At 43.0% G+C, this 15,885-nt stretch overlaps 2 protein-coding genes across 5 annotated transcripts in view; one reads left to right on the top strand and one right to left on the bottom strand.

The window, feature by feature from the left end:
• CEP162 (centrosomal protein 162) overlaps positions 1-12,985 on the top strand; it is a 127,826-nt gene extending 114,841 nt beyond the window's left edge. The window contains exons 28-29 of the transcript XR_013635548.1: positions 6,855-6,926; positions 12,170-12,985. The gene's annotated coding sequence lies outside the window, so the exon portion shown is untranslated. The remainder of the gene's footprint in view (positions 1-6,854; positions 6,927-12,169) is intronic.
• Positions 1-15,885, bottom strand: part of MRAP2 (melanocortin 2 receptor accessory protein 2) — a 46,459-nt gene that overhangs the window by 21,702 nt on the left and 8,872 nt on the right. For 2 of the 4 annotated variants that reach the window (XM_073336576.2, XM_073336575.2), the window contains exon 2: positions 8,225-8,358. In XM_073336576.2, the coding sequence (XP_073192677.1) occupies positions 8,225-8,351 (127 nt within the window). In that variant the 5' untranslated portion in view covers positions 8,352-8,358. Of the gene's footprint in view, positions 1-8,224; positions 8,359-8,521; positions 8,637-9,681; positions 9,744-15,885 lie in introns of all 4 variants that reach the window. The other 2 variants (XM_078852137.1, XM_073336573.2) reach the window with 2 other exon arrangements.

Here is a 15,885-nt window from a genome sequence, read left to right as displayed (position 1 = left end):
AAAAAGAATTCAAGTATATCTAGCCACGACCCTTACCTGCCTTCCCTTACATCCCTTTACACTCTCATAACACCTTAAAAGCTGTAGAATTCCATTGGGAAGACTTCACCCACAAGTCTCAAGATGCAGAGAGAATGAAGGGTTGTTCCAAATTTGCTTCTTTATCTGCATCTGCCAGAAGTCACAGTGCTCCTCCACTGACTGCTACATCTTGACACCATGAACCACATATACACAATTTAAGTGACTAATGGCCAAATTCTGTGTTCAGTTGCACCAGTGTAACCTCAGTGAATTCACTGGGGTTGCACTGATATACCAAAAGTTGAATTTGGCCCTATATTTTAAGGTGTGTGAGAAAGCCTGGTCACTTAATATCTTTTAATAATTTGTAGCAGAAAGTCCAAACCAACTGACAGATACATACGCTAGGAACTAGGAAATTAAAATTAGAGACAAGTCCAGGCTTCAAGGTTCAGAGCTGGCTCTGAAAGCCATAATGCTCAGAAGGGTTCCAACCCAGTTCATTACAGAGATGGGGCTACTGATATTTGGGTGTTGGTTAGAATTCCCACTTCACCACCTACTAACGTGCAGGTGTTCTGAGATCCAGGCTTTTGTCCTGGGGCCCATCTTTAATTAAAATATTTACTCCTTTTGTTTACGGTTTCACATTTTTGTACCCCTGACTCAAGGGTTAAGTTCCGCCTGCATTAAGGAGTCATAAGGTAGCTTGCATTAAAAGGGAACTGCAAGACAGCCATCTTAGTTAAAAAGGCTGATAAATTTGGCAGTCATAAAATTAACAAATTTTTTTGAGGGGAAGGAGAGAGATAATGGGATTGAGTATATTTGAGAGCTTAAAAGCACCGTTACTGGAGGTTATAAGAGAAAACACTTAGCACGCCCTACAAAAGGAACTGGCAAAGATTTAATCACACCATTGTTACCTCCCACAATTTCTGCCTAACTGCTACTACCTTGAAAGAGGACATATTCCTTATTAGCATTAAACAGATTCCATTAAACCATTTGCAAGAACATTAGTAGTAGTATCCACTGTTATTAGTTATTAACAGCTACCTGGCATGACGGTGATCATGACTTGTGTTAATATATTCCGTGCAAACAACTAATGTTTAATTCCATATTGTTTTAGACCACAGGTAAGCAAATTGGCAGACATACCACAGTTGGCATCCATTTTTCATAGTGTAATGCTCCAGGTTATTCAAGTATAGCCTATCTGCTAATAACGTCAAGGTTTCTAGATTAATTTGGCTATGATCATTGTTTGGAATCAAGCACATTAGTATGAATTCAATATATAACTGTTCCCAAGATGTGTCTCCCCCTTCACCAAGGGACAACTAACTCATTGTAACCAGCTCCAACAGCCATCACTATTAATAAACTAATGAGGAAAGAAGACAGGTGCCAGGGGAAGCATTAATCCAGTCCGCTCTCTAATTCTTCTTAAGGTAGTGGTAACTCTGAAAACTACTCCCATTAACTGGGACATCCTGCAGCACCACCTTTGGTTGTTTAAAAAAGGCTGGGGTGTTCTTTGTTGTTTTGTTTTTTAGGGGGTGTAGGGGAGGGGTTGGTGCTTGAACTTTCCATATAAATCCACCTTTGGGCAGAGACCAACACTGGGAAGATTTCATGCTGAAATGTGAAATTCTGTCAATCTGTTTCTTCACTTCAGCAGGTGGGTATTGTAGTTGTACCCACCTGCTGAAGTGAAGAAACAGATTGACAAAGCCAGAAGAGTACCCAGAAGTCACCCACTACAGGACAGGCCCAACAAAGAAAATAACAGAACGCCACTAGCCATCACCTTCAGCCCCCAACTAAAACCTCTCCAATGCATTATCAAGAATCTACAACCTATCCTGAAGGACGACCCATCACTCTCACAAATCTTGGGAGACAGGCCAGTCCTTGCCTACAGACAGCCCCCCAACCTGAAGCAAATACTCACCAGCAATTACATACCACACAACAGAACCACTAACCCAGGAACCTATCCTTGCAACAAAGCCCGTTGCCACTGTGCCCACATATCTATTCAGGGGACACCATCACAGGACCTAATAACATCACCCACACTATCAGAGGCTCGTTCACCTGCACATCCACCAATGTGATATATGCCATCATGTGCCAGCAATGCCACTCTGCCATGTACATTGGTCAAACTGGACAGTCTCTACGTAAAAGAATAAATGGACACAAATCAGATGTCAAGAATTATTACATTCATAAACCAGTCGGAGAACACTTCAATCGCTCTGGTCACGCGATTACAGACATGAAAGTTGTGATATTACAACAAAAAAATTTCAAAACCAGACTCCAGCGACAGACTGCTGAATTGGAATTCATTTGCAAATTGGATACAATTAACTGAGGCTTGAATAGAGACTGGGAGTGGCTAAGTCGGCGCAAGTGGTGTTCTCGTCCATCCTCCCCGTAGAAGGAAAAGGCTGGGGCAGGGACCGTCGAATCGTGGAAGTCAACGAATGGCTACGCAGGTGGTGTCGGAGAGAAGGCTTTGGATTCTTTGACCATGGGATGGTGTTCCATGAAGGAGGAGTGCTGGGCAGAGATGGGCTCCATCTTACGAAGAGAGGGAAGAGCATCTTTGCGAGCAGGCTGGCTAACCTAGTGAGGAGGGCTTTAAACTAGGTTCACCAGGGGAAGGAGACCAAAGCCCTGAGGTAAGTGGGAAAGCGGTATACCAGGAGGAAGCACAGGCAGGAATGTCTGTGAGGGGAGGGCTTCTGCCTCATACTGAGAATGAGGGGTGATCAACAGGTTATCTCAAGTGCTTATATACGAATGCACAAAGCCTTGGAAACAAGCAGGGAGAACTGGAGGTCCTGGTGATGTCAAGGAATTATGACGTGATTGGAATAACAGAGACTTGGTGGGATAACTCACATGACTGGAGTACTGTCATGGATGGTTATAAACTGTTCAGAAAGGACAGGCAGGGCAGAAAAGGTGGGGGAGTAGCACTGTATGTAAGGGAGCAGTATGACTGCTCAGAGCTCCGGTACAAAACTGCAGAAAAACCTGAGTGTCTCTGGATTAAGTTTAGAAGAGTGATGTAGTGGTGGAGTCTGCTATAGACCACCGGACCAGGGGGATGAGGTGGATGAGGCTTTCTTCTGGCAACTCGCAGAAGCTACTAGATCGCACGCCCTGGTTCTCATGGGTGACTTTAATTTTCCTGGTATCTGCTGGGAGAGCAATACAGCGGTGCATAGACAATCCAGGAAGTTTTTGGAAAGCGTAGGGGACAATTTCCTGGTGCAAGTGCTAGATGAGCCAACTAGGGGGGGAGCTTTTCTTGACCTGCTGCTCACAAACAGGGAAGAGTTAGTGAGGGAAGCAAAAGTGGATGGGAATCTGGGAGGCAGTGACCATGAGTTGGTTGAGTTCAGGATCCTGACATAGGGAAGAAAGGTAAGCAGCAGGATACGGACCCTGGACTTCAGGAAAGCAGACTTCGACTCCCTCAGGGAACGGATGGGTAGGATCCCTTGGGGGACTAACATGAAGGGGAAAGGAGTCCAGGAGAGCTGGCTGCATTTCAAGGAATCCCTGTTGAGGTTACAGGGACAAACCATCCCGATGAGTCAAGAGAATAGTAAATATGGCAGGCGACCAGCTTGGCTTAACGGTGAAATCCTACGGATCTTAAACATAAAAAAGCTTACAAGAAGTGGAAGGTTGGACATATGACCAGGGAAGAGTATAAAAATATTGCTCGGGCATGTAGGAATGTTATCAGGAGGGCCAAATCGCACCTGGAGCTGCAGCTAGCCAGAGATGTCAAGAGTAACAAGAAGGGTTTCTTCAGGTATGTTGGCAACAAGAAGAAAGCCAAGGAATGTGTGGGCCCCTTACTGAATGGGGGAGGCAACCTAGTGACAGAGGATGTGGAAAAAGCTAATGTACTCAATGCTTTTTTTGCCTCTGTCTTCACTAACAAGGACAGCTCCCAGACTGCTGCGCTGGGCATCACAACATGGGGAGTAGATGGCCAGCCCTCTGTGGAGAAAGAGGTGGTTAGGGACTATTTAGAAAAGCTGGACGTGCACAAGTCCATGGGGCCGGACGAGTTGCATCCGAGAGTGCTAAAGGAACTGGCGGCTGTGATTGCAGAGCCATTGGCCATTATCTTTGAAAACTCGTGGCGAACGGGGGAAGTCCCAGATGACTGGAAAAAGGCTAACGTAGTGCCAATCTTTAAAAAAGGGAAGAAGGAGGATCCTGGGAACTACAGGCCAGTCAGCCTCACCTCGGTCCCCGGAAAAATCATGGAGCAGGTCCTCAAAGAATCAATCCTGAAGCACTTACATGAGAGGAAAGTGATCAGGAACAGTCAGCATGGATTCACCAAGGGAAGGTCATGCCTGACTAATCTAATCGCCTTCTATGATGAGATTACTGGTTCTGTGGATGAAGGGAAAGCAGTGGATGTATTGTTTCTTGACTTTAGCAAAGCTTTTGACACGGTCTCCCACAGTATTCTTGTCAGCAAGTTAAAGAAGTATGGGCTGGATGAATGCACTATAAGGTGGGTAGAAAGTTGGCTAGATTGTCAGGCTCAACGGGTAGTGATCAATGGCTCCATGTCTAGTTGGCAGCCAGTGTCAAGCGGAGCGCCCCAGGGGTCGGTCCGGGGGCCGGCTTTGTTCAATATCTTCATAAATGATCTGAAGGATGGTGTGGATTGCACTCTCAGCAAATTTGCGGATGATACTAAAGTGGGAGGAGTGGTAGATACGCTGGAGGGCAGGGATAGGATACAGAGGGACCTAGACAAATTGGAGGATTGGGCCAAAAGAAATCTGATGAGGTTCAATAAGGATAAGTGCAGGGTCCTGCACTCAGGACGGAAGAACCCAATGCACAGCTACAGACTAGGGACCGAATGGCTAAGCAGCAGTTCTGCAGAAAAGGACCTAGGGGTTACAGTGGACGAGAAGCTGGATATGAGTCAGCAGTGTGCCCTTGTTGCCAAGAAGGCCAATGGCATTTTGGGATGTATAAGTAGGGGCACAGCGAGCAGATCGAGGGACGTGATCGTTCCCCTCTATTCGACATTGGTGAGGCCTCATCTGGAGTACTGTGTCCAGTTTTGGGCCCCACACTACAAGAAGGATGTGGAAAAATTGGAGAGAGTCCAGCGAAGGGCAACAAAAATGATTAGCAAAAAGAAAAGGAGGACTTGTGGCACCTTAGAGACTAACCAATTTATTAGAGCATAAGCTTTCGTGAGCTACAGCTCACTTCCTCAGATGCATATCGTGGAAACTGCAGCAGGCTTTATATATACACAGAGAATATGAAACAATACCTATTCCCACCCCACTGTCCTGCTGGTAATAGCTTATCTAAAGTGATTTCCAGCACAAATCCAGGTTTTCTCACCCTCCACCCCCCCACACAAATTCACTCTCCTGCTGGTGATAGCCCAGTGGGGTGGGAATAGGTATTGTTTCATATTCTCTGTGTATATATAAAGCCTGCTGCAGTTTCCACGATATGCATCTGAGGAAGTGAGCTGTAGCTCACGAAAGCTTATGCTCTAATAAATTGGTTAGTCTCTAAGGTGCCACAAGTCCTCCTTTTCTTTTTGCGAATACAGACTAACACGGCTGTTACTCTGAAAAATGATTAGGGGTCTGGAACACATGACTTATGAGGAGAGGCTGAGGGAACTGGGATTGTTTAGTCTGTGGAAGAGAAGAATGAGGGGGGATTTGATAGCTGCTTTCAACTACCTGAGAGGTGGTTCCAGAGAGGATGGTTCTAGACTATTCTCAGTGGTAGAAGAGGACAGGACAAGGAGTAATGGTCTCAAGTTGCAGTGGGGATGGTTTAGGTTGGATATTAGGAAAAACTTTTTCACTAGGAGGGTGGTGAAACACTGGAATGCGTTACCTAGGGAGGTGGTAGAATCTCCTTCCTTAGAAGTTTTTAAGGTCAGGCTTGAGAAAGCCCTGGCTGGGATGATTTAATTGGGGATTGGTCCTGCTTTGAGCAGGGGGTTGGACTAGATGACCTCCTGAGGTCCCTTCCAACCCTGATATTCTATGATTCTTAAGTCATTATGCAAGGTAACCTATTTCCCCTTGTTTTTTCCTACCCCTTCCCCACCCCCCGTTCCTCAGACGTTCTTGTTAAACCCTGGATTTGTGCTGGAAATGGCCCACCTTGATTATCATACACATTGTAAGGAGAATGATCACTTTAGATAAGCTATTACCAGCAGGAGAGTGGGGTGGGGAAAGAAAACCTTTTGAAGTGATAAACACTCATTTTTTCATGGTCTATGTGTATAAAAACATCCTCACTGCATTTTCCACTTTTATGCATCAGATGAAGTGAGCTGTAGCTCACGAAAGCTTATGCTCAAATAAATTGGTTAGTCTCTAAGGTGCCACAAGTACTCCTTTTCTTTTTACTTTTGTCAAATATCTAGTCTTTTAAAAAATAAAAAACAATTGAGTCATAAGGGTCTGACAATGACAGTAGGCACAGTGAAGCATGCTATAATTAAGGCTGAAACCCAAGTTCAGATATAGCCCTCTCCCTTTAAAGGTGTTTATATTCCCTGGAAAACAAGTTTTGTTGAACACTTTGGCATCCATCCACCCAGGTACTTATATGGCCCTCAACACTGTAATACCAAAGCACCTACTCTTATCTAGATGCCCCTATGCACCCACATTAATGTTGTTTTCCGAAGCTTTTCCTGCAGTGGGCAGGAACCTAGTGCATATTTCACCTCTGTAATACAGTCCTGTAGCCTTAACATTCTACCTGTCTTGCAGCTGATTTCCTGGCCAGAGGGCGAATTCTACTGAATACAGATGAGTTGCCATTAAAACCTTCATGCAAGACAGGTAGGTAGAACTTTAAGCCTCTAGGACTTTTCTCTACACAGCCGTGTCAGAGACATTGAGAATTACAGTATGACCATGCATTAGTCAGATTCTGTAAAACCAGAATCAAGTCCACTGACTAGACTTTGTATGTTTCCCAGCTGTACTACCTTGTATTTGTTCAAGTTGAAACTCATTTTATTTCTAACCTCTCCGCTACACCTTTATATGATTTTTTTTTGTTTGAATTGCTGGTTGACAACTCTCACATCAGTATAATATGGGACTAAGAATTTTGTTTAGCCCACTCCAGATCAAGATGTTAAATAATAACAAACCTAATGCAGATCTCTGCAATAGCCTACTATACAGCTCCTTACATTGATATATTCCTATTTATCAAATAATGTTTCAAAACAGGTTACAGGAAGACTGTAGAACACATAGGACATTGATTCCATTCTGATTAAAACTGCATAAATATGAAATACATGACATTTCATATTGATTCAGCATGCTGCCTGGAACGGGCTGTTCTCCTTATCCCCCACTACTTAATTATACTTACAATAGTTTATGGTGAATTTGATCCTTCTGACTAATGACTAAATACAAACCTATGGTTTGTACACTATAAACTGGTTCTAAAATTTAAAAAGTTCCCTCTATTTGTTTTATATAATTGATTTATAACAAGCAGTGCAGATTATGATGCTGACATGGAGAACGGAAACAAGCTGACACTGCCAGTATCTTTGACACAAGCCACCAAACAGCTTTCAGAGGGAAACATCCATCACTACCAGTAAGCCCGATCTCTGTATTCTATTTCCATCCCCTGAACCCTTGAGACCCATACACACTTGTTTGATCTTTTCTTATTTACATATACTTGTTTTAATGCTCACCACTATTAGCAAACATATAATGATGAAGGTCTCACCTGAAAGAATTTTCTAAATTGGTTTTAAACCTTTTAATGGTTTTTCAGATATATTTTAACAAGAACAAAGCAGCCATGTTTCTTTTGTTATCAGTGAGAACTTTTTTATTCTCCATAAAGCAACTGGATGTTGCAGTGGATCATAAAGCATGGGGAAATTTCTATTTGAACCAAAGAACTGGTATCCAGGATATCCCAAACTACTGATACGCATAAGAAAAAAAAAATACTTCAACAAAGAGAAATCAATGAAGCTATTAATTCAAGGAGTTGTGTGTGGGATAATCAATTCACAGAAAAAGATTTTTGAAAAGCTATCCATTAAGAATACAGGAACTTCAAAGCATAGAATACAGAACTGCCAGATAGGACTTACATTTATGAGCTTTCAGTCCTTCGAAGGAAACTGGTCCGTACTCATAGTACTCATACTCCCAAGTGTAATCAGAGTTAGACAAAGCCTGCTGAGATGTTCGGTTGGAAATTAACCTATGGGCAGACATCACTAACCTGTACAGACATAAAATGTGAACACAAAACATGTTAGTATATAGAAATATTTCTAACACTGTCTTTATATGTTTTTATAATCATGCGCCATCTTTTGGCTTTCCCCCTCCTCTGTCCCTTTCATAAGCAATGCCCCACCCTTGCATAAAGGGCCATATCCCACCTGTTCCTTTCAAAGCCAATTCCACCACTCCTTCAGATAGAGCCATCATGTTCCATCCCATTCCTTCCCTGCCCTATCCCTTCTCCAGGCAAATCACCAACCTGCGTAGAGCTTCCTTTTAATAGAAAGGTGGAATATATGAGGATCTCCACAGAATGTTCCTATTAACACACACAAGTATCAGAGCACATCACTCAGACAGAACATGCCTCCCCTAGGCCGAATACAGTAAATACAAATGATCATCAGGAATGGGAGTCCAGAGGTTTAGGGAGTGTCGTCTTATGGTATGTTTACATTACAAGCATTACAGCGGCACAGTTGTGGCTATGCCCCTATGGCAGTGGTGGACAAACTACGGCCCGGGGGTTGCATCTGGTCCTCCAGGCGTTTTAATCCAGCCCTCGAGCACCCGCCGGGGAGCGGAGTCTGAGGCTTGCCCTGTTCCAGTGCTTGCCCCGCTCTGGTGCTCCAGCTGGGGAGTGGAGTCTGGGGCTTTCCCCATTCCACGCAGCTCCCAGAAGCAGCGGGATGTCCCCCCTCTGGCTCCTATGTGTAGGGGCAGCCAGGGGGCTCCACACGCTGCCCCTGCCCTAAGCGCTGCCCCGCAGCTCCCATTGGGCAGGGAACCACAGCCAATGGGAGCTGCAGGGGCAGCACCTGTGGACAGGGCAGCGCGCAGAGCTGTCTGACTGTGCGTCCTCCATGTAGGAACCGGAAGGGAGACATGCCACTGTTTCTGGGAGCTGCTTGAGGTAAGCGCCCCCCGGAGCCTGCTCCCCAACCCCCTGCCCCAGCCCGGATATCCTTCCTGCCCTCCAAACCTCTCAGTCCCAGCCCTAAGCACCTTCCTGCACCTCTAACCCCTCATCCCCAGCCCCACCCCAGAGTATGCACCCCCAGCCGGAGCCCTCCTGCACCCTAACCCCCAATTTTATGAGCATTCATGGCCCGCCGTACAGTTTCCATACCCAGATGTTGCCCTCGGGCCAAAAAGTTTGCCCACCCCTGCCCTATGGTGTAGGCAGAGAGACAGTTTCTATCACTGTCGTAAACCTACCCCCTCAAGAGGCAGTAGCTAGGTTCTTCCATCAATCTAGCAGTTCCTACACCAGAGCTTAGGAACTGTTCACACCTCTGAGCAATGTAAACAGGCCTACCTAAATTTTAGCGTGGTGTAGACCAGGTCTCAATTGCACCAGGCTTTGTTTTCGGTAGGTCTCTACAACAAGAAAATATAAAATCAAGCCTAATAATCATTCTAAAGGAAAATTTCTGATCAGTTATAAATATTGTGGAGTGGGAGAGGAGTTTTTTCAGATGGGGAAGGAAAAAGTCCTTTTTTTAAAACAGGTTCAGTTTTCACATTATGGCCCCAATCCAGCAAAGTGCTTATTTTAAACACTTGAATAGACACATGGAAGTCAAAGTCCAGCATGTGCTTTAATTGCTGAATTAGGCCCTTTGTGTATTTTGTAATTTTTTGCCTCGTGCAATAGATAAAACAAAATAAAGTGAGATAGTCCCTTTAAAACTCACAGAGGTGCACATTTTAAAGAAATGTACAAGAAAGATTATTTTGTATTTTAACAAAAAGATCTGAAAGCCAACTCCCGTCATGATAAAAAAAAAAGATATAATCTGTAGACTTCCAGAGCATTAATTCAGTGTCGCTATTCCAAAGAAAGTTGGCACTCTGTGTTCATTTTGATATATAGCTCTAATAGTAAGCCATGTATGATTTTAACCAACATAAGATTCCACTGGTTTTAGGAGCTAAAAACTGAATCCAAGTAGGGAGCTGACTCATCTTTGAAATAAATGATATAATCATGAAACCATGATTTAAATACCATGTTTTAAATGGAAAGAGGTTTTAAATTGTCATGCTTTTACTGTAAAAAAAAATCCTTTGGTCAATCATTCATATTTGCTGTACTGTTTTGGTGCTATTTAAAAAGCAGATAAGCTGAAAATAATTCATACACTGCACAAAAGATTCAATAATGTATCAAAGATTTAAATTCATGATCCATCCTTTACTCACATGGAGCAGTTGCTTTGGCTTCAATATACTGCTATATGAGTAAGGGTAGCAGGACATAGTGCTTACTTTGGCTTCAATCCTCCAATGGAAATCAAAAGGGTTCCACATGGGAGTAGAGGTTTGCCTGCATGCATCGCATTGCAGGATCAGGATAGTACATTGTTACAAGTATGTTAATTGTTCTTTCAGTTTTAGGTAATTTCCTACAATACGCACATACTGCAAAACAAAGCACAAAGAGAGAGTTGCCTGCATCTATTCTAATAGTTAAGACTTCTACTAAATTTCTGAAGTATTAAGAAAAAGGACTAAGCATTTTTAAGGGTTATACAGGAATAACAGAAGGAACAAATGTTTGTTCAAAAAACCACCCCACTCATCTTGCCAAGCGTAAGCTTTGAAAATGAGGCAAACTTTCCATCCCTGAGTTTCTCACAAACGTGTCTGCATCACAGATCATATTGTACCACCTGGCCAAAAATGTCCATATTCAAACAAGCACTCCCTTATAATGATGCACATGTTATTCTAATTCTGGGTGATGGGAAGTATCAGTAGATCATTGGGAACCTCAGTTCCTTAGTCTTGGTACCTTTTTCTTTAGATTTAGACGGGAGGGAAATACAAATACAACTTGCTGAATCCAAAAGAGCAGGAGGATAGTGAGTGGGCAGAATAATAGCTACCCCTCAAAAATGCTGGAGACAGTGCACGTTCTGTTCTTTCATGACAGTCAGGTAGACTGCTGTGCTCTATCTCCCCCTCTTGGGCCACAACCAGAGATATGTTCACTATGCACCATTCTCACTGAAGTTACGGAGAGGAAGGAGTCTCAGACTCAAGCCCAGCTTGTATGATGTGCTACAGAAGGCTATCAGATGAGAGAGAGCTGCAAGATGGCTTTTGCTTTCAGGAGGTGACCCGTGTTCTCTCGCACTGCTCATTTATATGCATTTTCACACACTATAATCCTTTCCATCTTCCCCAGTATTTTTTCCCCTTTAGTTCCCTATAAACCCCAGCGTGTACAAACTGAGAAAGAAAAAGCTGCCAAGATTTATATTTTAGCATGGAGCATAAGGATTCGCCCAAAAAAGGGGATATTTAAAGAATAAATGTCTGGCCCTGTAATAGTTTTTTGGTCAAGTAAAGATGCAAGCAGCTTGCCAAGAAAATGTTCCTCTTGATCATATTTCTGTGTAATTGGTATCCAAATTCCACTCCAAATGCAAATATTAACCTTCATGAACAGCTCAACTGAACATCAGAGTCATTTATTTTTCTTCGTTAGCATTTGCTTGCTTTCATCTTTCATAAAACAAATAAGTGCAACAAAGTGAATTGGCGTAAATAACAGAAGGCATAAGGCTTCCCTTTGTTTGAAAGGTAGAAAAATAGTTCACTATTTGGTACTGTCTCAGTGAAAGTCTGTGTAACACCATATCTGCTTCAATTAATTCAGAGAGCTATTTTTATTGGCCCAGGAAAGGCACTGGATAATACCCATCTTCTTGTTATTGTTTAGGTAAACGTGATATTCTTTTATTGACTTTCTGGAGTGTGGGGGTAAAGTCATTTTAACCATGGTTTATTTTTTCAAGATCAAGTAAACGCCCAGCCAATTATCGCCTAGTGTCAAACCCATCATTCATGAGCAAGCTCATAGAGGAGCTAGTCAAAGGCCGCCTATCATCTCATCTAACTGAAGCCGACATTCTAGACCCGGCACAATCTGGGTGTAGGCCAGGACACGGACCTGAAACAGCTTTATGGAACTGACAGATGATCTCCTCCAATCAAAAGATAGAGGACATCCATTCTCATCCTCCTGGATCCCTCTGCAGTGTTCAACACTGCTGACCATGAAATACAGCAGTCTCGCCCGAGAGAGATGGCAGCGGTCCAGGATAACATGCTAAAATGGTTTGAGCCTTCCTGGAGGGACACACCCAAAAAAAGTAGTGATGGGAAAATGCACCACCTCTAGACCCCTCACTTATGGGGTTCCACAAGGATCAATTCTCGCTCCAGTCCTTTTCAACATCTACATGCAACCACTAGGTGTACAGGTCAAACAACATGGATTCACAGACCAGCAATATGCAGATGACACACAGCTCTACCTATCTTTCACCACATACCCCTACCATCAAGATGGCCCAGTGCTTGGAGGAGATCAGCTCATGGATGAAGAACAGCTGGCTGAAGCAGAACCCAAGGAAGACCAGGTGATGCTGATGGGAAGAGGATAGTATTCTGAGGAGTTTGCAGCCATGTTGACTCCCCTGTGGTTGAAGGTTCACATCCACAACTGGTCAGTTCAGTCTGTAGTCTAGGAGTATTCTCAGATTCCTCGCTGATGCCGAACTCCCACATCACAATAGACATGAGTAATGCTTTCTACCATCTCCAGCTGGCTAGGAGATTCCATCCCATACTGGCAGACAAAGGCCTTAGTTGTTTATGTCTTCGTCACCTCTCGGCTGGACTACAGCAATACAATATATTTGGGCAGGAAGCCATCAGCATTTAGGAAACTCCAGCTAGTACAATACACTGCAGCGTGTCTCCTCAGCGTGCAAGCTACCATGAACACATCACACCTGTCCTCTGCTCCCCATAGAATTTTTAATTAAGTTCAAGGTCTCAGTCTTTAACTTCAAAGCACCCCATGGCTTCGGCCCAGGACGCCTAAAAGACTGCTTAAAGCTCCAGGACAAAGACCGAGGTCGACAACTTAGCTCCTCTGGCACAATGGTATAACAACAGAATCAAGTCCTAAATTGTCAGAAATAATTTTGGTTTTTATTTAGAAAATTTTATATACAGAAAGTTGCAAATATTTTTCTGTCTCCATACCGAAGCTTATAATTACTGCATGACCATTACCTGAGCTGTTTGGTATATATAAATAGTGTGTGCTACCTGACATATATGGTAACTGGGACAAATGGACCGAGTTAACATAAAAAGAAAAGGAGTACTTGTGGCACCTTAGAGACTTTCGAAAGCTTATGCTCAAATAAATTGGTTAGTCTCTAAGGTGCCACAAGTACTCCTTTTCTTTTTACGAATACAGACTAATACGGCTGCTACTCTGAAACCTGAGTTAACATACTGACAGTAAAGCAAAAATCAAACAGAGAAACATTTTCCACTATTTCTACTTTCTCTATACTTCTGAGGGAAAAAGTGAGTATAATTTAAGTGCCTCTATTTCAGCAGGACTCTAATAATCTTCACAGTCTGAAGGAAGCATCACAACCAAAACATTATTTTTTTCCTTAGTGCTTTAAAGGAAACATCTTATGGTTCATATAAAGAATTCGACTTTTTAAAATGCTGAACTTTCTGAACATATTATATAAGTAGAGCTGGTAATAATCCCTATTTTTTTAAGGTTGCTCGATATTTCCCATAATCAGACATTGTTTTCAGTTGCTTATAAATTTGCCAAACTTTAACCTTTCAGTCCACCATTTCCCATGCTGGGCATCCACATTAGGCTGAATTGTCTTGGAAAGTTTCAGCAAATATGGATCAGCCATTTCCAAGAATGAGATGAAAGGGGAGGGGAAAAAAACATGGTTTTGCCCACATTCAAAAAATTCTTACAGCTGTTTCACTGAGAAGCTCTAGCACTTCAATATTTTGGAGCAGGAACTTGAAATTTGGCAGGGGAGTGGCTTTTGTGTCAGGGATGTGCTTTTTCCTACTCCTGTGAACAGGGCCAGCTCCAGGCATCAGCGAAGGAAGCAGATGCCTGGGGTGGCCAATAGAAAGGGGCGGCACTCAGTGCATTACTGGGCTGGCATGTCCGGGTCTTCGGCGGCAGGTCCTTCATTCCCTCTCTTCCTCTTCGGTGGCAGCTCTATCGGGTTTTTCTTTTTTTTTTTTCTTCGCTGCTTGGGGCAGCAAAAAAGCTGGAACCGGCCCTGCTCGTGAAAATCCACCCAAATTTGGCTAAGTTAAAATTCTTAGAAAAATATCAATTTGCACACACTCAGTAGAGATTTGTTAGGGTTTGGTAGCTAAATTCTGATTCCATTTGCACTGAGCACGTTCCAGTCCAGGGTTGCAGGACTTCCCTTGCCTTTGCTGTTCCCAGCTGTTGCTAGTCACTGTGATGCCAGGCACCAGAACAGCGCAGGGAAACCATCTCTCCTGAGCTCTCAACAACCCACTACTGGTGCCCAGGCAGCACAGAGAAGGAAACAGTCTGATACTACAGCCGACGGAACAAGTGCTACACCTAAACAAACAGACAAACAAAGCAGGAAGGCAAAGAGAAAAGCAAAGTTACAAGAGTGTGTTCTTTGCATTTAAGCAACAAAAGCTGGTATTTAACTGTTATTCCTTTATTCAAAGCATTAATCACCACATAACCAGAGTCTGCTGCAGTTTCCTAATCTGTCCCTGCAGTCCAGAATCCCACTGCCCATGATGGAGAATGAGCACTGGTCTCTGTAGCCAAATCCTTGCACAACACCTGCTCCACACAAAAATGTTATTCAATCCAAACAAGTATCCTTGGAAAAAATGGAAATCCAGCCCGAGTAAAGCCAATGAGTAATCAACTACAGAAGGTAAAATGTAGAACAGACATGAGTATGGCTAAGAGGAATTTGAAGAGTAAATAGCTGAAAACCAAGAAAATCTTAAAGTCAAATAAGGAAAAAAAAAACCCAAATTCTGATCACTTGTTCATAGGCAGAGAAGAAATCACATCTGGTTGCCCAATGAGAAACATGGTTGTTCCAGTTTTGGAACCAAGGTCTTATTCTTTCAATTAAAGAACACTGCAATAATGTTGCTTTAATGGTGTAAATTCTCAAGCATTTCTCTACAATCTGCTTGTTCTGTTTTGGACCATGATACCAGGATTCTAACTGATATTTTGTTTTAGCATGTCCAACTCTCACATCATAGATTTAGAGTACTTGTGGCACCTTAGAGACTAACCAATTTATTGTTTATTGAGCTTTCGTGAGCTACAGCTCATGCTCAAATAAATTGGTTAGTCTCTAAGGTGCCACAAGTACTCCTTTTCTTTTTGCGAATACAGACTAACACGGCTGTTCCTCTGAAACCTATCATAGATTTACTTTTCTCCTTGCAGAGACTATAAATTAAAATGTCACTGCCACCTCTACCACTCTGAGTCAGAATTGAGACTTGTCAGAGAAATAGTCCAAACGACAATTTAGGGCTGGATTAACTTATAATGAAATATTAAACAGAATTTGTGTTGGTAAGATGTAAAAGTAGTTCTTTGGCTGTAGGACAAACGTTACTGCGTATAAGTACAGTCTTTTAC

The sequence above is a fragment of the Lepidochelys kempii genome, chromosome 3, assembly GCF_965140285.1.
Source record: "Lepidochelys kempii isolate rLepKem1 chromosome 3, rLepKem1.hap1, whole genome shotgun sequence".
NCBI lineage: Eukaryota > Metazoa > Chordata > Testudines > Cheloniidae > Lepidochelys > Lepidochelys kempii.
This window is presented reverse-complemented; position numbering and strand designations above follow the sequence as displayed.